Consider the following 24125-nt stretch of genomic DNA (forward strand, 5'->3'; position numbering starts at 1 on the left):
GATCTCCTTAACCTCTCATCTTATACCTCCCAGGAGCAGAGCCATTCTCCCTGAGTAGTTCTGGGGGCCATACACAGTGGAAATAAACATCAAACGCTCAAATGAGATGCAGAAATCTTTAATGAATGTTTACAGAGGAAAATGAAATCACCCTCAGAAGAGGCTTCACAGTGCAGGATTTGCCTGATCCCATGTTTAAGTTCAAAGACTGAGTTCATGCAAGACATACGCCTTATTTTCCAGCACTGGATGAGATCGTTCTGGGGAACCTCACATATCAGAGGGGCACAGGGAAAAAAAAAAAAAAAAAATCAGAGAAGATGTGGAGACAGAGATAAGTAGGAATGAGGAATGACAGCTGAGACATGAGGCAGGCTGTCAGAAAGCCCAGGATTGCCCCTTTCTGCCAGCATTTCATAGAGTAGCTGAGGATGGTCAGGTAATCTGAATGCAGGGGCTTGAAGATGTCTTGTTGATCCAGAACCACGTTCCTGTTTTCTGGAACAATTTATCCGGGACCAGCGGCTTCAGCAGGGCGGGCACCTTCTGCCACAGGAGCGGCTGCCCAAGCCAGACAAGTCAAAGCCCCCCGAGGTGATGGGCACGCCCTCAGAGCTGAGGATGCGGCCAACAGCAGCGGAGGTGGAGGAGCCCACAACGGTGTTCTGTGGGAAGGAGCTGAGGATGGGTCCGGGCAGGGTCACCACCACGGGAGAGGGCTGGATGACGATGGTGGAGTTCTGGCACTGCCTGACACAGGGCTCATTGCAGCTGCTGGCCAGAGGGGTCGGGCCGCAGGGCCGGCATGGCACACACTGGGTGTAGCAGGACATGACTTGGGACTGGAGGTGCACCTGGGAGAGAGGGATAGAAGGAAGTAGAGCATGAGGATATGTGAGGGGCAGCCTGGGTCGCCTCTCACAAAGAAGACAAGGGAACTGCTAAGGTTAGAGGAGTAGGCTGAGAAAGGAGGTCACATCTCTTCATTATGCAGGGACCCACAAAGAACTGAATGGCCGTGCAAGAGTCTCTTAGAGTGCATGAATCTGAAGCCATATCAGCTGGTGTTCCAAGCACTCCCTGAGCAGACATAATCTCCTCCATGTTCTCTCACAGTGTAGAGCTCCACTATCTGATAACATTTCTATTCATTTAAGAGGAGAAAAAAGGGCCTCACACTTACCTGGTTCCCAACAAGAAGAAGGCAAGAGAAGTGGATGGAAGAGATGGGAACTGGGCTGCCTTTTATACTGGTCCTTCATCACTGCAGGTCCAGAGGCACCGTTTTCATAGGCCATAATTCTGTGAGTAGCTAATTTTCAATGCAAGATGTCCCTTCTCATTATGTGGGCTGGTTTTTTGATTTCTTACAGTGCTGCGTTTTCATTTCCTGGATTATGATGTGACCATTCTCTAATAAAGAATTCTTTGAAGTGCTGTGATTAAAGGCTCAAAGATTCATAGGGCAGAATTGCAGTGGTGAGGCCAATGCCTCAGCTCTAGAATTGATCAGGTCTGGAGGAGGCAAGTGAAGTCAGCCTGATTCAGTGCAGTGGGGCAGTCATGGTTTTACAATTTCTGTTATCTGTGTTCCATATCATAAAATCATGTAGTGCACTGGGAGTTAAAGAGTTAATTGTGTAGTTCCATGGATTGTTGATAGTTCCTTTACCTGTCTCAGAAGAGAAGAATGAACTGCAGCCCCCAGAAGACTTGACTGTCCCATTTCCATTTTTATGATCAGAAGATAAATCTACCTGGGTATCACAGGACCATTTCTTTGTTGCTGCAGCAAAGAGGGGTGCAAAAAATCAAAAGTAGGTCAGACCAGAGTCTTTGTAGGTCTTACTAAAAGAAATCTTTGAGGAAAAGGGATTATTAAAAGAATTGATGTTAAAAGTAAGTAAAGAGAAATGTTAGACACAGGACATGTTGTCAGAGAAGCCAGGGTAGACATTTCCTCTTGACTACAACCATCCAACCCACTGCTTCTCCATGGAGTTCACCATTTATTAAATCCACATCTCTCCATTTCTCCAGAGGATGAAAGTCTCCCTTCATGTCCTCAGCTTATCCTCTGACAATAAAGATTGCCTTTCTTTCTTGGCTACATGAGTCTACCACAAAAAGGATCATGTGGAGGCAAAGTTTGGGATACAAACAAATTGTAAGGACTCTGAAGAGAGAAATGATCTCACTTCGAGAGAACTCTGTCAGTGTAAACAGGAACCAGGAGCTGACAGAAATTTGTGCCCATCATCTGTTGAGGAGATTCCACAGAAAACTTACTTGACTGCCCTACAAAGGGAGAGCAGCCAGCAGAAGTCCAGGAAGGCTTTTGGGGTGTTCAAGTCTACATGCACAGAAGAAAGGAAAGAGAGAAGAGAGAGTAGAAGATGGGGAAATTAGACTTTAGTTTTGTTTCCAGTGAGCCCTAGCTGCCCTGTTTTTAGATGAAAGCACTGGACACTCAGCCTTTCTGACATCAATGGCCAGGAACTCAGTCCTCATATCTTCTCGATTCAGAGGGAACCTTGCCTGGGCTCTCATGAGTGTCTTTAGAACAGCGGGAAACCATCTGCTGCTGTAGCATGTGGAAGTACAAGACAGTTCACTGTACCCAGAACTGATGGGGACTCCATCACTGCTGAGGATGCTGCCAACGGCAGCAGAGATGCAGGATCTCACAGCAGTGTTCTGTAGGAAGGAGCTGTGGAAGGAGGCAGATAGAACCAGATCTAGAACCACAACAGGAGGGGGCACACGTATGACAGTGGAGTTTTGCCACAGTGTCATTGCAGCTTTTGATCAAAGGGGTCAGGTGGGTTTTCAGTATCTGCTGAGAAGGAGATTCCAAAAGCTCTTTGGGCAGCTGGTTCCAGTGCTCTGCTTTTTCATGCTCAAAGTAAAGAAGTCCTTTCCCATGTTCGGATGGAGATTCCTGTGAGAGTGTTGGTGCCCGTTCCCACACTGGGCACTATAAAAAGTTCTTGGTCCCATCCTCTTGACACCTTCCCTTTCGGTATTTATAAGCACTGATATGATCCCCTCTTTGACTCCTCCAAGTTAACAATCCCAGGAATCTCAGCCTTTAATCCAAAGGAAGATGCTTATGGCCGTATAAAAATGAAGAAAGGGGTAAAAGATTGTCTTCACTTTATGCAGGTGTGATGTGAAAAGCCTGGCCAGATGCAACAAGGCTTCTGTCTCTGTCAGCGGAAAATCCATCTCAGCCAATCCCCACAAATGCATGATCAGCAAAGGACGTGGGAGAAGGGCTTCAGACTCATGTGGATACCAGGAAGAAAGAGGTGAGAGATGTTGATTAGAGGGTGAAGGAATCGAGCTGCCTTTAATGGAGACCCTGCACTGCCCTGCCCAGGTGCAAGCATAGCCTTCATGGAAGTGACAATTTTCTGTGGTGCTTGTGAAGAATAGTGTGTAGTCACTGACATGAGCTGTGTGGCTGCTTCCCTTCATGCTCTTGTTCATTTTCTGGCTTGTGCCAAAACCTTTCCGTCATGCAGGCTTCTTCTGAGTGCTGGGATTGAGAGGCCCCAGGACTTCTGGGCCAGGAATGAGTGAGTGATGGCAGAGGACTCAAAGTGCTGAGATGGATCCATCTCAGGCAAGTGATGCTGGTCTGGGGCTTCCCTGCATGCAGGTCTGCCATGTCTTCCTCTTTTTCTCCATCCCAACTCGCTCCAATTGTTTCAGGCAGGTGGGCTGGACTGCAGGGTTTCAATTCTCTTCCTCATGCCATTACCTTGTGGAAAATTGCATGACCTCCTTGGGCTCCTCCCACTGGGCCATATCTGCACATCTGCAAACCGTGCTGGCAGCTCATCTGGAGCCTTGTCCTGCTCAGAGCACTGCAGCCTTGATCTGCCAGGTCCCTACTGTCTCCTCAGTCAGCTCCACAAGGCCTCAGCCCCTGCCTCTCCAGCCATGTGTGTGCATGAGCATGAGTGATGAGTGCATACCTGTACCTGAAGTGTGCGTGGCCAGGAGTGGCCAGAAAGAAGGTATGACTGCAAGTCTCTAGGTGGAAAACAGCAGGAAATGCAACACACAGGGAACTTGTGGATTCTGTCCTCTTGGGAACAACTGGACCAAGGAAGACACTGTGCTGAAGAGTGCCATGACTGGGATAACCCTACCTACAACACCATCCAAATCCAGCCCTGCCATCATCCCTCAAACACATCCTCACCTGACACCTCCCAGCAGCAGCCCTTCTGCACTGTTGAGGCTTGGCTGAAGTGCAGGAGATCTGACTGCAGGTGCACAAAGCCTGGGGAATGCAGGGGAATTTCAGTATCAGTTTACATCTCCCCACAGGGAGAAACACACACTTGCCATGCTTTGAAAATCTTTCCCTCAAAAACATGCCTAGACCAAATGCTTTGGCAGTTGCCAGATTCAACTGTTCCTTTGCATACATTACATCTTCGTGTTTCTCTTATCCTAAGACAACCACTGTTATGTCCAGTTAGCTTTTGTCACTGCTGTTGGATTTAGTAGAAGCCACCCTTCTTCCACAGAAGCAGGGAAGGACACTAAAGGATACAGCAAATGTTTAATGAGTCTGAAGAAGGAAATAAAATCATTCCCAGAGTAGACACTGAGTGTGGGGAGCAGCAGGAACAGACAAGAATCATTCCTACAGCAGTGTTGGCACAGGACCTTCATGTCTAGGCCAAGAATTGTAGAGAGGCAAGCAGGTCACTTGAGGCTGGTTTTGAGGGGTGCTAGTAGAGATCTCTGAGGGGAAAGAACAACAAGAATATTTTCTGAGAAGGTCCAATTGAATGCAAAATATCGCAGGCATAGGCAGCACATTGTTTACCTGTGCTGTTCACTTTCATTTCCAGCTTTATGCCACGTTCAGTCCTTGCTGAAGGCATCTTACAATGGCTGGAAGAGAGACTCAAGTATTTCTGGACAACACAAATCCATTTGCACAAAAGATTCAGCTCCTGCACTGGAAGAGTCCAGCAAAGACAATGTCATGTCATGTTGAGTCACTCTGTAGGGGCTCCTTGGGGCCCTTCTGGCAAAAAGTAGCCCAGTTCTTGGATGTGACTTTATTCCACTTCATGCTGCTCTCTGGAAAATTCTGCTAGCCTCTTTTGCCTCCTCCTGTTTTGCCCTGGGGGGAGAATACGGGAGCAGAAGTTGTTCAGGATCCTTTCCAGGTCCCCAAAGAAAGGCAGAACAACAAAGTGTGAAATTAACTGTTGGATTTATTAAGATACAGTGGGAAGAGGTCTAGTGTCAGAAAATGCATCACAGCTTCATTCTGGTGCTGGGAACCCCATCTTTGTTCTGCATCAGACACAACCAGTGGATTTACCCAAATCACACTGTGCAGAACATTTCCATAGAGAGCTCCATCTTCTCCATCTATGATGGAACTCTGTTTCTGACATTTACCCTCTGGCACACAGAGCACAGCTGGGCATGGTGCACTCAGGCTGATTCCATTACTGCAGTTCCTCAGAGATAATAGAAAGGCTCCTCAATTCCTAAATGCAAGGCTTGTCTAGTCAAGGTCAATCGCTTCAAAGTTTTTTGCTAGGCTCCCACTACAATTCCCTCTCTTCACAGTCTCTCTGTGTACCACACATCACTAGGAACGCTGTTAGGCCACTGTCCTAAACTGAAATTTCTCTGGAATTTCTCCTGAATGGGTTTCTCAGATGACTGCATCATATACCATGCATCTGAACGTTGTTTCCTCTTGTGAGCACTTGCCTCTATTGTGTCTGACAGGGATGCAAACTCCTCTGGTTGAGGAGAATGTATACTCATTGGTCTGTGAGGCAGTGGAAATGGTGAGAAGCAAAATGGAAAACACTGGAATATTGAATGCTTCTTTTCCTAGTTCCCATGAATAAGACTCGTCCCCAGGCCTCCCAGTTCCCTGAATCTCTTCTCAGAGTTTTGGAGAGTGGAACATAATTCTCTATAAGGGAGAAATCCTTATGGAAATCTTGTTCCAGTTGAACATACTTGTGTCCACGAGTTGAAGACGTAGCTACAAGAAAAAAAAAAAAAAAAAAAAAAAAAAAAAAAAAGCATCTGAAACATGTAGAAGGACCGAGAAAGGGAACTCAGGGAATTACTGACCAACTGCACTCCATTTGCTCCTTCTTCAGATATGTCCCTTGAAGCAGATGTTGTACATGGCATTAAGAGACACCCGAAAGACAGCGAGGCGGTTTGGAGCAGCCCGGGGCGGAGCTGGCGGCGGCGGCGGTGGCGGCGAGGAGGCGGCGCGGGCGGAGCAGAGCCGGGGCTGGCGGGGGCAGCGCGGCGCGGGCGGCGGAGCGGCGGGATGCGGCAGTGCCGGGCCGCGGGGCTGGCGGGGCTGGCCGCGGTGCTGCTGGGTGCGCGGGGATGCCGCCGGAGGGGCCGGACTGCGGGGCTGCAGGGGGTTGAGGGGCCTCGAACGCCTCTGTACGATTGGTATCTTTCTGACCTCTCTCCTCCTGCATGAAATTTCTGGGAGAGAAAATGGATTTTCTGAGTTTGCTGCTGCTTCTCTTCTCGGCAGCGGCTGTGAGCAGAGCCCAGGTGCAGCAGGAGCCAGCGGCAGAGACTACCGAGGGCACCGGCATCAACATCACCTGCTCACACGCCAACATAAAGTCATATGAATACATCCACTGGTACCGTCAGCTCCGGGGCCGAGGACTCGTATTCATCGTCAGCACAGCTAAAGGCTCCAAGGAGGTGTCGGACCCGGAGGGGCAGCTGTGGGTGTCGGCAGACCGCCGTTCCAGCGTCCTGCGGCTCGCCCGGCCCCGGCTCGGGGACGCGGCGCTGTATTACTGCGTCGTGGGCGCACGGGAAGCGAAGCCGGGGCTGCGGCCGGGCACGAACCGCTTGGGGCGGGGCGGGGGCGCAGTGCCGTCCGGGCCCGCAGGGGGCGCTGCCGCTCCTCCCTCCCGGCGCCGCCGTGCTGGCAGTGCTGACATGGAACGCGTCCCTCGCACCGCTCGGCATCCTCCGGAGAAAGGCGTTCCAGCTGCACACCCTCATGAACACGGCATGTCGAGGTCACAGACACTTTCAAGCAATCCCCACAGTAGCTCTAGTCTCAGGCGACGTGATTCTGTGAGGGGATTCAGGGCTGCTGGCAGTGAGGTGCAGTTTCAGCAGAGGCCACTGTAACGTGTTTGGCTGTGAGGGCTATTGGTTCTTGAAGGCTATGGATCAAGTCCCTTATGAGCTTAAAGGAAATTACAAGTAAAAGAAACTGATAGACAAAGTACAGAATGACCCCAGTCTGTAAGGGTCATTCTTAAGGTCATTCAAAAGGGAGACGAGGGAGATAGAACTCTTCAGCCCCTAACTGATGGACATATAGGGAAGTACGGTTCTTAGACTTGAAGTCATTGAGCCTGAGCTTTGTGAGTCACAAGTAATAAGATGAAAAGAAAGAAAAAGAATGCTCTTGAGGGACTCGTGGGGCTATGCAGACATTTTAATGAATGTTTATATAAAGGTCAAAGGTGTCACAAAAAGGCTGCAGAAAGGAACAAGGTGATGCAGTGCAGAGGAGGGAGGACACAAATTTCCTGTCAGTACACTTGCTGGGATGAGCCCTATGCCTGAGCACCACTGCCCAACCTGTCTCCTTAATAAGCCCTGACTTGTCTGTACAGCACTGAAATAAACTGTGCTCTCTTTCTCGTGTAGGAGCACCTCAAGGTCGAGGCCAGTAGATGCTGAAACTTCTGTGCAGGAGAGATCTGGGTGCCAGCAACCAAAACAACATCCACAGCACATCAGGATTAAACCAGTGACCGGGAGAAGAGTATTCAAGTCTTAGAGAGAGGTGGGTAAGGAAACACAAAGCCTGGGAGAGGAGATTCGGCAGGCTGAGATGCCATGGCAATGTCTGAGTGATCAGCACGAGTGTGGGGATGTGTGTGAGAGGAGTGGGTGACTGCACGCATCTGTTGGCCAGCAAACAGCAGGCTGGCCAATCCTGAGCAAAGGAGGAGACCACATGCAGGGTAAGGGATGCCAGGCTCCAGGCAGGGGTATTGGATGAGCTGAGGGCCCGTGCTCACACTGATGGGCTGTGATTGTGGGAGTGCTTGTGAGCCAGTGGGTGAAGGTGTGTGCTTCCACTGGGGAACTGCAGTCCTGATTAGCCAGAGAGGAGGAACAGGGCTTGGCTCTGAGCTTCGGGCTTATAAGAGAACTGGTGTTGTTACCTGTGGGTGTTGCTATGGCAGTGAGTGCCCTGCCTGTGCAGCCAGCAGAGTCATTTCCGGCAGCTCTGTCGTCTTGGGGCTGGGAGGTGGTTTTCTGCCTCTTGCTCACTCACAAACAGGAGGCTCGGTCTCAGCATGCACCGCAGCTCTCTCGTCCTCACTGCCTTCCTGGGACAACTGCTGGGTAAGTGCTGGCTTTTAGTCAAGGCATCCATCTTCTCCCCACAAAGCGCTCACCAGCCTCACTGGGCTTTGTGGCAAACAGCTCCTGAGTAACAATAAACCTTGGGCAAATACTGACTGGCTGTTGTGGCTTTGCACCACTTCTCTCAAGATACTGCTGCTGTTGGAAATGACAAGGGAAGATGGAGAAGAGAGAATTCAGAATCCTCTCCTGCTTTTCTTTTCCCTTCTCTCTCTCTCTGCCTTTCTCTTCTGGCCCAGCAGCTGCCATCTCCAGAGATCGTAGCCATCCCTGCAGTCCCACATTTCAGCCTTTCCAAGAGAAAGAAGCAGATCCTGTCAAAGTCACAGCAGTGACATGAGTGACATCTCATAGGGGGATACTGACTGATGCATATGGGCTGTGGTCTTCTGTGTTCTCCTGGTTATCAGCACAGACAGAGATCACACTTGTCACCCTTCAGTTTAGCTTTGTTTATACTGAGAGACTTAGGAGCCCTTTATGTTGACAGGACTGGAGAAACACAATGCATCTTTTCCCAAAAGTTCCATGGGTCGCTCACCCTCCACAGCCACAACAGAATGCCCCTTGTTCCTCTCAGCAGGGGCACAGCACAGGATCTGCTCGGGACCAGAAGCTCAGAGCTCTTCCAAAACCACCTTCATATGCCCAGACCTCAACACCTTTCTGCTGGACAAAGGACAGGGAGCCTTCCCTCCTGCTGTTTTGTATCCTCTCCATGTTGGCAGCCTGGAACCTTCCCTGCAGAGCTGCTCACCTTTGCTTTCTTCTTCCAGGTGCCGTGGGGCAGACCATTGTCAGCCAGCAAGAAGGACAGGTCACAGTGCAGGAGAGAAACACCTTCCAGACCACCTGCACATACCAGGCAGCTAACTTTAATGGCTTGTTATGGTACCAGCAGAAGAAAGGCCAAGCTCCCCAGCTGGTCACATATCAGGCAGCAGCAGGCTCCAAGCAGAACGGCCGTTTCACCACGTGGCTGAACACCACCGGGAAATACAGCCTGCTGCGGCTGGCAGAAGTCGAGCTGTCTGACAGCGCCTTGTACCTCTGTGCTGTGCAGGACACCCTGGTGCAGGGAGCTTCCTTGGCCGTGCAACAACCCCAGGGAGGGAGGAGGTGTGTGTGCTGGAGGCGGAGCTTTGGGGAAGGGGCCCTCAGCTCTCCTGGCAGCGCAGCTTCCCTGTGCACACAGAGATCTGCAGCCCAGGGTCCTCTTCCGGAAGGGACCGATGGCTGTGGCTTGAGAGGAATGAAGTTAGAGACCCTCATCTGGTACTCCTCTCCATCAATTTTTGCATGGGCTGTGCAGAGACCAGATGCTGCATTGTGATTAGTGTGCTCTGCTGTGCACTGAGGGCTTTAAGCAGGTGGTCTGCAACTCATCTGAGCTTTGCAGTCCCAAGCAGATTGCTTCTTTGTTCTTGACACTTGCCCAAATTCCCTGCACACCTTCCCAGAGTGGCCTCCTTTCTGGAGAGCTAAATGGTGCTATTGCACTTCTTTAAGAATTTCCTTCCCTGTAGAAATCTCAGGGTTGGGAGGAGCAAAGAAGAAGATGCATGATTTTCTAGTAGTAATTCTTCCATACGAATGCTTTCCATATCATGAAATCCTCACATTATCATGTGCAGTCCAGGGCTGCCCTTCAATCCTAGCAACTTGAGATCACTATTAAAAAGATCGCATGGAGGCTGGGACTGGGATGCAGGTAACATTAGTGACACTGAAGAGGGAAATGAGTTTTCTTCCACACAGCCATGTTGTGTGGGCAGCACCAGAGCTACCAAAAATCTGTGCACATTCCCCCTGGTCAAGATTTAAAAATGCAATCTTTGTGTTGGTCCCATAGAACTCAGGTTGGCTATGGGGAAATTATACACCCAAAAGAAGGGAATACACGGAAAAGAGAGAAAAGGGTAGAAAATGGGGAACTTAGCATTGAGCATGGTGGGCACCTTCTGCCATCGTAGTGTCTGGAAATTCGGAAGAGATCAAAGCACCCAGAAGTGATGGAGACTGCATCGCAGCTGAGGATGCTGTCAATTGCTGCAGAGGTAGAGGTTCCCACAGAGGTGTTCTGTAGGTATGCACTGACGTTGAGGCCAAGCAGGGCTGCAATCATGGGGAGGGATTTAATGATGACAGTATGGTTTTTACTGTGCCTGACACACGGCTGCTTTCAGGTGATGGCTGGTGAGGTCGTACCATCGGATGGGCATGGCACCCACTGTTCGTAGCAGGGCATGTCTCAGAGAGGTAAGAGGGTTTCTTGACTTGATCCAGAGGGGAGAGGACACTTTTGTTGTTAATATGTTGGCCCTGCACTGCTCTAGACCTGGGAGTGCTATAGACAAAAGAGACCATGCTCTGTAGTCCATGTAATGAATGGAAAACATCCCAGCTAATGATACAGGCTGTGTGGCTGTTACCACTTACACTGCCTTTTCAATTTCTGGATTTTGTTACACCCATTCCCTCACAGAAGCTTCTTCTGAGTGTTAAGATTGAGAAGCCCCAGGATTTTTAGGCCAGGTATGAGTCAGAAGAGAAAAAGTTAGGAACAAGAAAAATTCTATACTTGAGACTATCATTTGTATTTTTCTTCCAGGATCGCTCTTGTGGTAAAGAATGGGTGAATGGATGCCTGAGAAGGATGAACAAATCTTTGTATACCTGTGTCTGTGGAAGAAGTGAGAGAGAGAGGAGATGGAGAGAGATTGATTCCAGCAGTGATCAGCAGAGGCCATGAGAGCACCACATAAGCCAGGAAATGACATCCTGTGTGAAGTCTGCTGCTGCTCTTATTGAGCTGGAAAATCTCACTCTGACATCACCTCCTTCTGAACGCACAGGGCCATGGCAAAGGAGAACAGGACTTTTCTGATTCAGTGCATTCTCCTGGGCTGAACAGAGCATCCCAGCTGTCACATGCTCCTGTTTCTCATTATCTGCTCCATGTCTCTCCTGACCCTGGCCTCACCTTTGTCACAGCAGGGAGCGATCAGTACCTGTGGGTCTCAACATGGTCCTTGTTGCCTGGCTACAGGCTGGGTACCAGGAATATCACTGTCAGTTTCTACTGGGATGAGGGGCCTCTTCTGGGACTGGCCTGCGGGGATCCCGTCAGGCTTTATTCTGGGCTTTATGGTTCCTGTTGTCATCATCGTCCTTACGCTGTGCTTTTCATGATAGTTTCCTGCATCTGCATCACCTCCAATAGAATAATCTCTATTCCCTCTACTTTCACTCACCAGAAGGCATTTTTTGCCTATCTGTCCTGTCCCAGCACAGTTCCCTGTCTGTCAGAGGCCAAGGCCAGATCCAGCCAAAGCCTTCCTGAAAGTTCCATCCCTTGAATGCCCTGGACCTTCAAGGAGCCTGGCAGGGCAGGAGGAGAGCAGTAGGTTGGGCCATAGAGGTGTACACCTGCAGCAGAGCAAGGGGGCGGCTGTGCTATTGTGTAGAGACCCCTGGCCAGGGACCAGGCCAGAGTTACTCTTTATGGTTACATTGGGCTTTGGTTGCCTTGGTTCTGATGCTCTTTGTGTTGTGATCCCACCTGAGCCAGCACTGCCTGATACAACAGCTGGCCTGAGGAGAGATGCTGCCATCCTGATATCATGTAGAAATGATTTTCAGTGCCATTGCTGTGCTGCTGGCATCACACGGAATGTGTGTGAAAGGAAATCTCTCACAAAACAGATCCCCAGGGTGTGCTGCTTTGTGAAGTTGCAGGTGTGTGTGTGGGGAGCAGTGACACTGCATGGAGTACAAGGGCTACTTCATCCCTGGTGTGCAGGGAATATGAAAGGATCTTGGTGTCTGGGGAAAGAGTGAGTCCTGTCTTTGTGTTGGTGCACGCCGTGTGTGACTATGGGAAGTACAAAAATCCAATAGAGTGCAGAAACATGTCACACTCTCATGGCCATGTCCCCGTGTAGCTGGGAATATCAGCTCACACAGAATCTTCAGTGGAGAAGGGTAGGGTTGCGGCACGTTGAAGGCCTTTCAGTTCCTGAACCTGAGCAGAGCAGTTCCATGCCTGTGGAAGACATGACACCACTGAGAAGCCGCGAGTGTTTAGGCATGAGTCACTGTCATGGGCCTTGCTGCACCCGTGGGAGCGTTGAGTTCAGAGGGACTGGGGGCTCCAATGTGTGTCCTTCTGTAGCTGGTAGCACTGCTGGCCTGTGGAAGCCCTCAACCATAGGCAACTTGGCAAAATCAAGGGCAGGGCCAGGAGCTCTGCAGAAGGCTGCTAGGACCACACAGGGAATTTGTACCCTCTGTGATGGGTGAGCGGAAGGGATGGGAAAGTGGAATAGAGACAGAGGGCCAACCTCAAGAAAAGTAAACTTTGCCTTTTCTTGATGGCCTTTAGAAACCACTTTCTCTGAGTCTCCGTCCTCAACATTGCTCCTCCCAAAGACAAAGGAATAGATTTCCCCAAACTGTGTGGGACTTCTGGCATCGCTGGACCCCCCCAATTCACCCTCTCCTGTGGATTTAATGTATCAGGATTTCCACTCACATGCTCACGGGTCGAGGTGACCTTTGAAAGGAGAAACACTGCAAGGCAAGGACTGCTGGTCATTGGTGGTGGAGGAACATCTAGGAGTATCTTCCCCTCCTTCAAGAGAGGGTGCTTGAAAAAGTAATGGTCTGCACTGTGCACTGACCTCCAATAAACTGGGGAGTGATGCAGTCTCCCTAGCTTGTTGTCACCAAAAATATCCCCTTCACCTTTGGCAATCTCTAGAATTTATGGGGGGGGGGAAAAAAAACCACCAATGCAGAAGGAAACACTGAGGGATGCAGAAGAGTTTAATGAGTTTGAGGAGAGAAATGATGTCATCCAAGCAGAGCGCTGTGTGCGGTGAGCAGCAAAAACTGACAGGAATCTGTCCCCCTTTCCTATGGGAGCATTGCCACAGAGCCCTGACTCCCAGCCTGGAGTTTTAGGAAGATGAGCAGGTCACTCAGGGAGCATTTTTGGGGGTACTAACAGAGATCTCTGAATGGAAAAGACAAGAATGATATTAGATAGGAAGAATGAATGAAAGAGATTATCAGTAGACATTCTCCATGTTAACAGAGATGCCATACTGGCCACTACATGTTCATCTTGCAGGGTAAAAACAGCACCACAACATTTGTTCTTCTGTCCAGTGCCATGTTCAGCATTCCTGGAGGTCCTTGTCTAGAACATCATCCAGCATCTTTAGCAGGGCGGGCACCTTCTGCCACAGCTGCGGTTGGAAATGCAGGAGAGGTCAAAGCCCCCCGAGGTGATGGGCACGCCCTCACAGCTGAGGATGCTGCCAACAGCAGCGGAGGTGGAGGAGCCCACGGCGGTGTTCTGCGGGAAGGAGCTGAGGATGGGTCCGGGCAGGGTCACCACCACGGGAGAGGGCTGGATGACGATGGTGGAGGGCTGGCACTGCCTGACACAGGGCTCATTGCAGCTGCTGGCCAGAGGGGTCGGGCCGCAGGGCCGGCATGGCTGGCACTGGTCACAGCAGGACATGTCTCAGGGATGGAGGTGCACCTGTTTGGGGAGAGCAGGGAGGATGCAGAACATGGGAATGCGTGAGGAGCAGCCTAGCATCACACTATGAGGAAACCAATGTACATGCAGTGCTGGGAAATGAAAACAGTTCAGGGATTCTTGGTCTCACTGTGAGAGAGCCCAAAGAAAGCCACTGGGATGTATCCAAATACTGCCTAGATCCTAGCTCAGAAGTTATGTCCTTAAAGGCCAACCCTTCTCCCATGACAAACATTCTCCCCACTTCCCTCTCCCATGACAAGCAGAGTCAGGCATGGAACCAGCTAATAGCAGTGGAGAGTTTGAAGAATGAAGAGAACAAAAATGGGCTTCACACTCACCTGGTTCCGCAGATGAAGAAGGCAAGAGAAGTATATGGGAGAGCAAGGAGCTGGGCTGGCTTTTATAGTAGACTCAAGCTGCCCCATTTCCAGAGGCATCCCTAGAAGCAGTGATTATTTTATGACAAGAATCTCTTTGAATGCAAAACATCTCAGCTAATGTTATGGGCTGTGTGTTGGCTTCCTGTGCTGCTACTTGTCACATCCTGATTTATGTCACTCCCTTTGCCCATGAAAGGCATCTGTTGAGTGGCAGGAAGAAAAACCCAAGCATTTCCAGGCAGCACACATCAGTGTGGGCAGAACACTCAGTTCACGTGCTGGAAGAATCCAGCAAATCCAAATGATATCAGCATGATTAGTGTGAAATAACTGGAGCCTGTGGGCAAGTGGATTTATGCAGTTGCCTGTGGGTACAGAGGTTTGCATGACTCCATGTGTGTGTACGCATGAGCGTGAGTGTTTGTGTGACTTGTGTGTCCCATATAACAACACTTGTCCTGGTCACATCAGGGGCACTTCAGGATACCAATAGATTCTGTTAATCATGGGGCATCATCCACATCTCTAGAAATTCTTTGCCTGCATCCATTGACCACCTTCACATTAAACTATTTTTTTCCTGGTGATGCCAGTTGTGGCAATATTGTTCAGCTTGCCAATGCTCCTTGATGGATACACTGGACTCTGCTTAGACAACAGGAAGAATCTGTGCCCTTGTACCAACCAGATAACAGTGATATGCTGAACATCTTGTATTGAGTAGGTGAGGGAAGTTCTGCTTTGAATCAGCTCATTTTTTGTAAGCAAGTATTGTGTGAGTGAGGCCAAGAGCTAACTGAGCATTGTTGGATATGGGGTTCATGCAGTGAACACAGGGAGGAAGTGTAATGACTTCATGCAGAGGCTGTGGGACCACCAGCACTTGTGGGAGAAGGCTGAATCCTATTTTAATGATTTTATGGGGAAATGCGGAATACCTCTATACTGTACAGGAAAACATTTACACATGTAACATAAGTAATGAAAGTAAGCTGAGGATCTTTTGTTCAGAATATGCATGATAGGTGGAGCTCATCCCACAGAATCACAGAATCACAGAATCACCCGGGTTGGAAGGGACCCCAAGGATCATGTAGTTCCAACCCCCCTGCCTAGCAGGGCCACCAAACATACACATTCAGATCAGGTTGCCCAGGACCCCGTCCAACCTGGCCTTAAACACGTCCAAGGACGGGGCATCCACAACCTCCCTGGGCAGCCCGTTCCAGGGCCTAACCACTCTCCTAGTAAAGAACTTCCCCCTAACATCCAACCTAAATCTTCCCTCCTTCAACTTAAAACCATTTCCCCTAGTCCTGCTGTTGTCAGCCCTTTTGAAGAGTTTACTCCCCTCCTGGGTGTAGGTTCTCTTCAGGTATTGATAGGCTGCAATGAGGTCACCCCGCAGCCTTCTCTTCTCCAGGCTGAACAAGCCCAACTCCCTCAGCCTGTCCTCATAGGGGAGGTGCTCCAGCCCCCTGATCATCTTAGTCGCCCTCCTCTGGACCCTTTCCAAAATCTCTATGTCTTTCTTGTACTGAGGGCTCCACACCTGGACACAGTACTCCAGATGGGGCCTCACAAGAGCCGAGTAGAGAGGGACAATCACCTCCCTGTCCCTGCTGACCACCCCTCTCCTGATGGAGCCCAGGATCCCATTTGCCTTTCGAGCTGCCAGAGCGCACTGCTGGCTCATGTTCAGTCTCTCGTCCATCAGGACCCCCAGGTCCTTCTCTGCCGAGCTGCTCTCAAGGACCACTCCTCCCAGCCTGTACAGGTGCCTGGGGTTCTTCCGGCCCAAATGCAAAACCTTGCACTTTGCCGTGTTGAACCTCATTAGGTTCACCCGAGCCCAGCCCTCCAGCCTGTTGAGGTCCCTCTGAATGGCATCCCTTCCTTCCACCGTATCAACCGCACCACTCAGCTTGGTGTCGTCAGCAAACTTGCTGAGGGTGCACTCAATTCCCTCATCGATGTCATTAATAAAGATGTTAAAGAGCACTGGTCCCAAGACAGACCCTTGGGGGACACCACTTGTTACCGGCCTCCACCTGGACATAGAGCCATTGACCACCACCCTCTGTCTGCGGCCTTTCAACCAATTGCTTATCCATCGGGTCGTCCACCCATCAAATCCACTTCCCTCCAATTTGGAGATGAGGATGTGGTGGGGGACCATGTCAAAGGCCTTGCTCAGGTCCAGGTAAATGACATCAGTCGCCTTCCCTTCGTCCACCAATGCCGTCACTCCATCATAGAAGGCCACAAGATTAATTAGGCATGACCTTCCTTTGGTGAAGCCGTGCATCCCCCATGCATCCAGCACCAAAAATAAAGAATTTCTGCTTTCTAACACTCCAATTTGAGTCTTAGAGTGTTTCATGATTAACAGATTTACAGAATCACTACTATCTGGTCTGAACATCTCCTGGTGCTGTTTTGTGCCATTCCTCCACATCCTGTCATCAGATACTAGAGAGAAGAGACCAGCACGAGGTTGTCCCTAAGTTCTGTGTTCTCCAAACTGGACAACCCACGTGTCCTCAGGCTCTCCTCACAGGCAATGCATTCCAGACCAGATCCAGATTCCAGATCAGCTCTGCTGCCTTCCTCTGGACACTTTAAAGCACCTTGGACGCCCTTCTTACTTTGTGGAGCTGAGAACAGCCAAACAGATTCCAGGTGAAGACACACCAAGGCTAACTGTACTGGGAGAATCATCCTTGTTTGACCAGTAGCCAATGGAGTGTGTGGTGCATTCTGAAAGTCAGTTGGACCTCTTTGCTGCCAGGCACAATGTTAGCTCTTCTTGAGCCTGATGTCAGCCAGCACACCCAGATCCCTGCAGGATGTCTGTGCTTCTCAGGTGCTCAGATACACTTCAAGGGTGTCCCCAGTCTAAGACTAGAGCCTCAACAGTACAAAGCAAGGAAGGCACAGCAGGTGGAGTCAACGACAAACAGGCCATTGAGTGAGGCAGTCAGGATGGTTGAGGCTGGAAGATGGTGATATACTGGAACAAGAAAAACGCTCTTGTTTTAGTTACAGACATGCAGCTTCAGAAGAGGCACAGCCCTCTGGACACTGGGGCAGACAAATAAGATCCATTGAAGGGGTTCATCACAAGTGACTGAGCAGAAACCTTATGTCTATAAGAAGGAGAAAAGTTGTGTGAGGTTTAAAGGAGACACCTTCATTTGGTAGTAGATTCTTCAATTAGCTGTTGTCTTGGCTGTTTGATTTCCTTGGCAAGGACTGCCTCCTGCAATGCTGCAGAGGGACTCCAAAGGCTTTTCTGGATATCAGTGAATCATCCCTTAAAACTCGTCCACACGAGTTTGCTGCCAGGCAGAGATGACTCAGAAAGGGAACTCAAGGACCTACTGACCAACTGAACTCCATTCACTCCTTCCTCAACGCTGCGATTTGGAGCAGATGTCTGTAGGTGCCATTATGAGACATCCAAAAGGGTGCGAGGTGGTTCTGAGCAGGGAACAGGGGTCAGTCTTGGCACCCAACAAAGTGTGGCTTGGGGGGGTAGGGGGGAAGTTTATCCCCATAACCATCCAAGCATACAGCCAAGAGGGAGAAATGTGAGCTTTAGCCTGTTGAAATGGAGTGGAACCATTGGTCAGAGGCCGTGTGCAGAACGATGAGGGTGGGATGGATTGTCTGGATCTTTGTCAAAGGGACAGAGCACCTCTGAGATCCAGGCACACATTTGGTTCCGACTGAGTCTTTCGGGGTCTCTGTAATCATGTGTCCAGGCTGCCTGTTCGTTTCTCCTGTGAATTCAAACACTGGTTCCCTCTAACCGCAGTCACTCATCCCGGTGCTGCTGCCGGCCTTTCTCGGGCTCCTCGAGCGGCGACAGCAGCACCACGGGCAGCAGCAGCTGCGGGACCCGGGGCTCGGGGAGCTCTCGGGGTGCCGCGTTCCCGGGCAGCAGCACACGACCCGTTCCCGCTGCAGGGTTTCAGGAGATGTGGCAGCGCCGGGTACAGCAGGGGGACAAGGGCTAAGCCGCGTTACGTTCATCGAATATTCCTGTCTCGTCTCTGTTCTCGACGGCCCCTCTCGCTGGGGATACTGTAGGCGGGCAGCTGCTTTCTTCCATACCGAAAGAGCTTCACAGCAGTCCCTCAGCTCTCCGCTTATCCGGCCATACCTGGGCTACGCTGCAGGACACGCAGAGCCCAAACCCCGCTACCCATGCACAAGCGCCCAGCACTCGCAGCCCGCAGCAAGCCCGAGTGCCGCCGGCGCAGGGCGCAGCCCCGGGGCGGAGCTGGCGGCGGCGACGGGGAGGAGGCGGTGCGGGCGGCGGAGCGGAGGGATGCGGCAGCGCTGGGCCGCGGGGCTGGCGGGGCTGGCCGCGGTGCTCCTGGGTGCGCGGGGCTGCCGCCGGCGGGGCCAGACTGCGGGGGACGGGGCAGCGAACGCCTCTGGATTCTTTCTAACATCGTGCACATCTCTCCTCCTGCATGAAATTTCCGTGGAAAAAAATGGATTTTCTCAGTTTGCTGCTTCTTTTCTTCTCGGCAGTGGCTGTGAGCAGAGCCCAGGTGCAGCAGGAGCCGGCGGTAGAGACCACCGAGGGGGCAGCAGTCAACATCACCTGCTCACACCCCAGCATACAGATCGGCTATTCCGTCTACTGGTACCGTCAGCTCCCGGGCCGAGGACCCGCATTCCTCGTTAGCACAGCTAAAGACTCCAAGGAGGTGCCGGACCCGGAGGGGCAGCTGTCGGTGTCGGCAGACCGCCGCTCCAGCGTCCTGCGTCTCGCCCGGCCCCGGCTCGGGGACGCGGCGCTGTATTACTGCGCCGTGGACCCACGGAAGCGAAGCCGGGGCTGCGGCCGGGCACGAACCGCTTGGGGCGGGGCGGGGGCACAGTGCCGTCCGGGCCCGCAGGGGGCGCTGCCTGCATGGCCGCCAAACTCCATCCTGACCGGGGTGCGCCGCCCTGAGGTCTCGAGAAAAACGAGCACTGCACCCATAGCAGCCGTGATTCATTGATCCCAAATTGAATCAATCTCAGCTGGGTCTGTGGCAGGGCTGCACGCCATGTATTTGTGGGGAACAGCAGGACTGACAGCATGGGCTGTTTGACACCAGACGGACATTCTCACAATTCTGTTCCATCTTCTATCCTCTCCTCCTTCCCCAACACACCACATATGAGATCCAGGAAGGAGAGGGGCCTGAAAGCAGAACTTCTGCAATGTGTCAAGTGAGGAAACAAATTTAGGAAATATCCTAGTGGAATGCAAGGTAACACAATGTGGTACATTATCATTGGAATGGAAGTGAATACATCAAATAAATGAAAGAAGGACAGTGTACAAAAAAAAAGCTCTTGCTCTAATGCTGAAGGGGAGATGGCTAGTGTGCACACACCACGGAGATGATCGGAAAGACATCCCAGCACTCCCAAGCAGTTTTATCTTTCCTTCTGAATGGAAAACAGAAACGCAATGGTGAAGTGTTCTGGGAGCTGTTGTTCTTCTCATCTCAGGTACTCAGGTATTGAGGCGCTGCCAGCGATCCACAGGACTGCAGCATTAATTATTTACGTCCGAGTGCAGTGCATGAAGTCACAATGTGGAATGTCAATAAAAAAAACCATAAAACCATGACACCAGTGAGGTGGGCTGGACTGTTGGGTTTCATTTCTGTTCCTCATCCTGCTGCCCTATGGAGGAATTGCTATGGAGGAATTGCGACCTCCTAGGATGCCTCTCACTGGGTTGCCCTGCACATCTGCAAAGTGTGCTGGCAGCTCATCAGGAGCCTTTATCTGCTCACAGCACTACAGCCTTGCCCTGCCACAAAGGTCCCCAGTGTCTCCTCAGTCAGCTCCCTGTGACCTCAGCGCCCGCCTCTTCGGCTGTGCCTGTGCTTGATGTGAGTGTGGATGACAGGTGCTCACATGTACCTGAAGTGTACACGAGCTTCTATTTCTGTGCATGCATTGTTTGCATATGCCTTTGTGAGTGTGAAGATGTAAATACAACCACATTCAGGCACAGGTCTGCCATAGCCAGGGATATCTTGTTCAACTGCAAGGGGCAGCGTCCAAGAGAGTAGCCTCTGCAGTGTGTCACAGCCTCCCATTGTTCTGGGAATAGAGAATGATCTCCTTGAACACCCATCTTATACCAACCAAGAGCAGAACCATTCTCCCTTGGCTGCTCTGGAGACTATACACAATAGAAAGAAAAATCAAAAGCTGAAATGAGATGCAGAAATCTTTAATGAATTTTTACAGAGGAAAACGACGTCACACCGAGCAGAGGCTCCAGACTGCAGGATTCATCCAGTCCCTTGTTTGAGCGTATGCAGGGCCAGTGTCTTCCTTGTAGCAGGGATCGTGTTGGTTCTCAAAAGCCTCATTGCACATAGCAGGAGAAGGGAAAAAAAAAAAAAAAAAAAAAAAAAAAAAAAAAAAAAAAAAAAAAAAGAGGGTGGAAGGGAAGGGAGGGGAGGGGAGGGAAGAAAATGGAAATAGAGGAAATGAAAAAGAGACATGAGCTGTTTTCGGAAAACCCAGGATTGCCTCCAGCTACCAGCATTTGCTTGAGGAGCTGAGCTTGGTCAGGTGATCCAGCACCACGTTCGTGGCTCATGGAAGAATTTTTCCAGGTCCACGGAAAGCAGCTTCAGCAGGGGGGGCACCTTCTGCCACAGGAGCGGCTGCCCAAGCCAGACAAGTCAAAGTCCCCCGAGGTGATGGGCACGCCCTCAGAGCTGAGGATGTGGCCAACAGCAGCGGAGGTGGAGGAGCCCACAACGGTGTTCTGCGGGAAGGAGCTGAGGATGGGTCCGGGCAGGGTCACCACCACGGGAGAGGGCTGGATGACGATGGTGGAGTTCTGGCACTGCCTGACACAGGGCTCATTGCAGCTGCTGGCCAGAGGGTTCGGGCCGCAGGGCTGGCATGGCACACACTGGGTGTAGCAGGACATGACTTGGGACTGGGAAAGACAACTAGAATGAAGAAGAGAACAAGGATATGTGAGAGACAGCCTAGATAGCCTCTCACAAAGGATTGAAGGCAACAACTAAGGATGGAGGAGGAGGCTGTGATGGGAGGTCACAGCCCTTTGTTGTGCTAGGGCCCTACAAATAGCAGTGTGGACCAGGGAGACTCTCACAGGCTGTATAAATCTACAGCAATGCAAGCTGTGTCCCAAGCACTCTCTGAACTGACATTATCCCCTCTATGGTCTCCCATAGCATGGAGCTCCACTATCTGATTACATTTCTATGGAGACAAAATCTCACTTTGCAAGAATTAGACAGAGGGCTTCACACTTACCTGTTCTCAACGAGAAGGAGACAAGAGAAGAGGATGGGAGAGCTGGGATCTGGGTTGCCTTTTATACTGGCACTTTATTGCTGCAAGCCAAGGGGCACTTTTGATATAGGCAGTAATTTTCTGACAAGCTAACCTGGAATATCTGCCATCCCTTCTCATCATATGGGCTGTGTTTTGATTTCCTGCAGTGCTACCTTTTCATTTCCAGATTATTTGCCGTGCCCATTCTCTAATGAAGGATTGTTTGAAGTGCTGCAATGAAAGGCCCAAAGATTTGTAGGGCAGGATTGCACTGGTGAGGCAGATGGCTCGGCTCAAGTGCTGGATGGGTCCAGAGCAGGCAAGTGACTTCAGCCTGGTTCACTGCAGTGGGGCTGTTGGATGTACCATCCTCAGAAAAATCTCCAGCAAGCATCAGCTGGTTACCCAAATTTCCTGTACTTGAGGATGTGACTTGTGGTTCTCTTTCCCTGCCTTCTCAGCTCACTCAGATGGCAACTTATCTAGGCTTCTCCATGTGTGTCTGTTTTCTGCTGGGATATAATCCAATCCCATGTACCAGTGCCTTTAGGAAAGAGCTTGTGACTGTTTTGTCTTGTCAATAAGACTGAGAGAAGGATGCCTTGACAGCAACCCTGAAAAGAAGAACTTAGGGGTCCTGGTAGATAAAAAAAAAAAAAAACTGAACACAAGCCTGCAGCATGCACAGGCAGGCCAGAAAGTCAAAAGTATCCATGACCCAGCAGGACATGGGAGGTGATTGTCAGCCCCATCTGGAGTATTGTATCCCGGCCCACAGCCCAGATACACCCTTTAACTGAGCAGGTGGTGAAGTGCTGCAACAGGCAATCCAGAGGATTTGTGCGTGCCCTATCCCTGGAGAGGTTCAAAGCTGGGGTGAATGGGGCCCTGGCAACTTGTTCTTGTGTCTGATTTAGCAGTTCTATCATTAGCATGGTATTTGAAACAAGATGAACCTTAAGATCCCTTCCAACAGAAGCAATTCTATGATTCTGTGATTTAAGATCACTGCTGCCAAGGCTGTCTTTTACCTTCACAGTTCCAGCACACCCCATGGCTGATGAGAAAGTATCCTGCATAAAGATGTTTCCTTTCACATAACACAGCAAGGTAAAGACTGATGGTTTTTCCTTATAGAGTAACTGAGGATTTCTTCCTTAGTTTTAAGAGACAGTGCATGAAAGATGAATCTCTTCAGTGTGTCCCAACTGCCATCCACTGCCTAGGGGTGGTAGAGATCCCTCAGCTATTGTCCACCAAAGCAATGGTTTTCTCCTAAGGCCACCTGTAAGCAGTTGTAAAGGTCACATGTGGAAACACTCAAGAATGCAGTGAAGTGCAAGCCTCAAGTGTGGTGAGTAGCAGGAGAAGACAAGACACTGTTACCCTTTAAGTAGCAGAGCTTCTACCAGGCCCAAAGCTGGAGAGAGGTAAGTAGGTCAGTCCAGGCTGTTTGTAGGAGTATCTAAATGAGATCTTTGAGGAAAAATGGTTGCAAAGAAAAGTGGGAGTAAGAGTGGAAGAGAGCAATGGTAGACATTGGCCACGTTGTCACAGAAGCCAGGGTAGACACTTCCACTCCCGTACAACCATCCAACCCACTGCTTCTCCACTGAGCACCATCTATCAAATCCACATCTTCCATCTCTCCAGTGGATGTAAATTCCCCTCATGTCCTCACCTTATCCTCTGAAAAAAAAAAAGAAAAAAAAAAAAAAAGAAAAAAAAAAGATTGCCCCACAGAGGGAGAGCAGCCAGTAAATTCCCTAGGGACACTTTTGAGGTTTTCAGGTCTACAAGGATAGAAGGACAGAAAGGAAATTATCCAGGTGGGTTTTGAGTATCTGCAGGGAAGGAGATTCCAGAAGCTCTCTGGGCAATTTGTTCCAGTGCTCTGCTCTTTCACACACCAAATAAAGTTCTTTCCCATGTTCGGATGGAACTTCTCGTGTACAAGTTTGTGCCTCTTCCCACCTGTCCTGTCCCTGAGCACCAACAAAAAGATGCCTGGCCCCATCCTCTTGACACATGCACTTTGTGTATTTGTAAGCTTCGTCTTCTCCAGGTTAAACAGTGCCAGGACTCTCAGCCTTTCATCCAAAGGATGATGCCTGTGTCCTATGAAATGGCATGAGGAAGCAAAATGTTGTCTTCACCCTGAAATGATCCAAAAAGAACAGTAAGATACAACAAGGCTGCTGCCTCTCTCAGTGAAAAATCCATCTCAGCCAAGCCCCACTCAGGCATGATCAGAAAAGAATGTGGGAGAAGGACTTCAAACTCACACAGGTACCAAGAAGAAATAGATGAGAGATGTTGATTGAAGGGTGAAGGAATTGGGCTGCCTTTAATGCAGACCCTGCACTGCCCCAGGCCCAGGCATAGCCTTCATGGAAGTGGCAATTTTCAGT

The 24125-nt window shown here is 50.4% G+C and overlaps 2 pseudogenes and 2 gene segments (V, D, J or C); 2 read left to right on the forward strand and 2 right to left on the reverse strand.

Moving 5' to 3' along the window:
- Nucleotides 1-146: 146 nt before the first annotated feature.
- Nucleotides 147-2156, reverse strand: LOC125684507 (feather keratin Cos1-1/Cos1-3/Cos2-1-like; annotated as a pseudogene).
- A 4170-nt stretch (nucleotides 2157-6326) lies between these two features.
- Nucleotides 6327-20000, forward strand: LOC125684499 (T cell receptor alpha variable 4-like). The segment is given in 2 exon segments: nucleotides 6327-6392; nucleotides 18916-20000. Coding segments are annotated over 2 exon segments (528 nt in total).
- Nucleotides 8229-11999, forward strand: LOC125684514 (T cell receptor alpha variable 1-2-like). The segment is given in 4 exon segments: nucleotides 8229-8415; nucleotides 9213-9555; nucleotides 10623-10695; nucleotides 11048-11999. Coding segments are annotated over 3 exon segments (396 nt in total).
- Nucleotides 13353-14836, reverse strand: LOC125684510 (feather keratin Cos1-2-like; annotated as a pseudogene).
- Nucleotides 20001-24125: the final 4125 nt, after the last annotated feature.

Source organism: Lagopus muta, chromosome 25, assembly GCF_023343835.1.
Source record: "Lagopus muta isolate bLagMut1 chromosome 25, bLagMut1 primary, whole genome shotgun sequence".
NCBI classification, from domain to species: Eukaryota; Metazoa; Chordata; class Aves; order Galliformes; family Phasianidae; genus Lagopus; species Lagopus muta.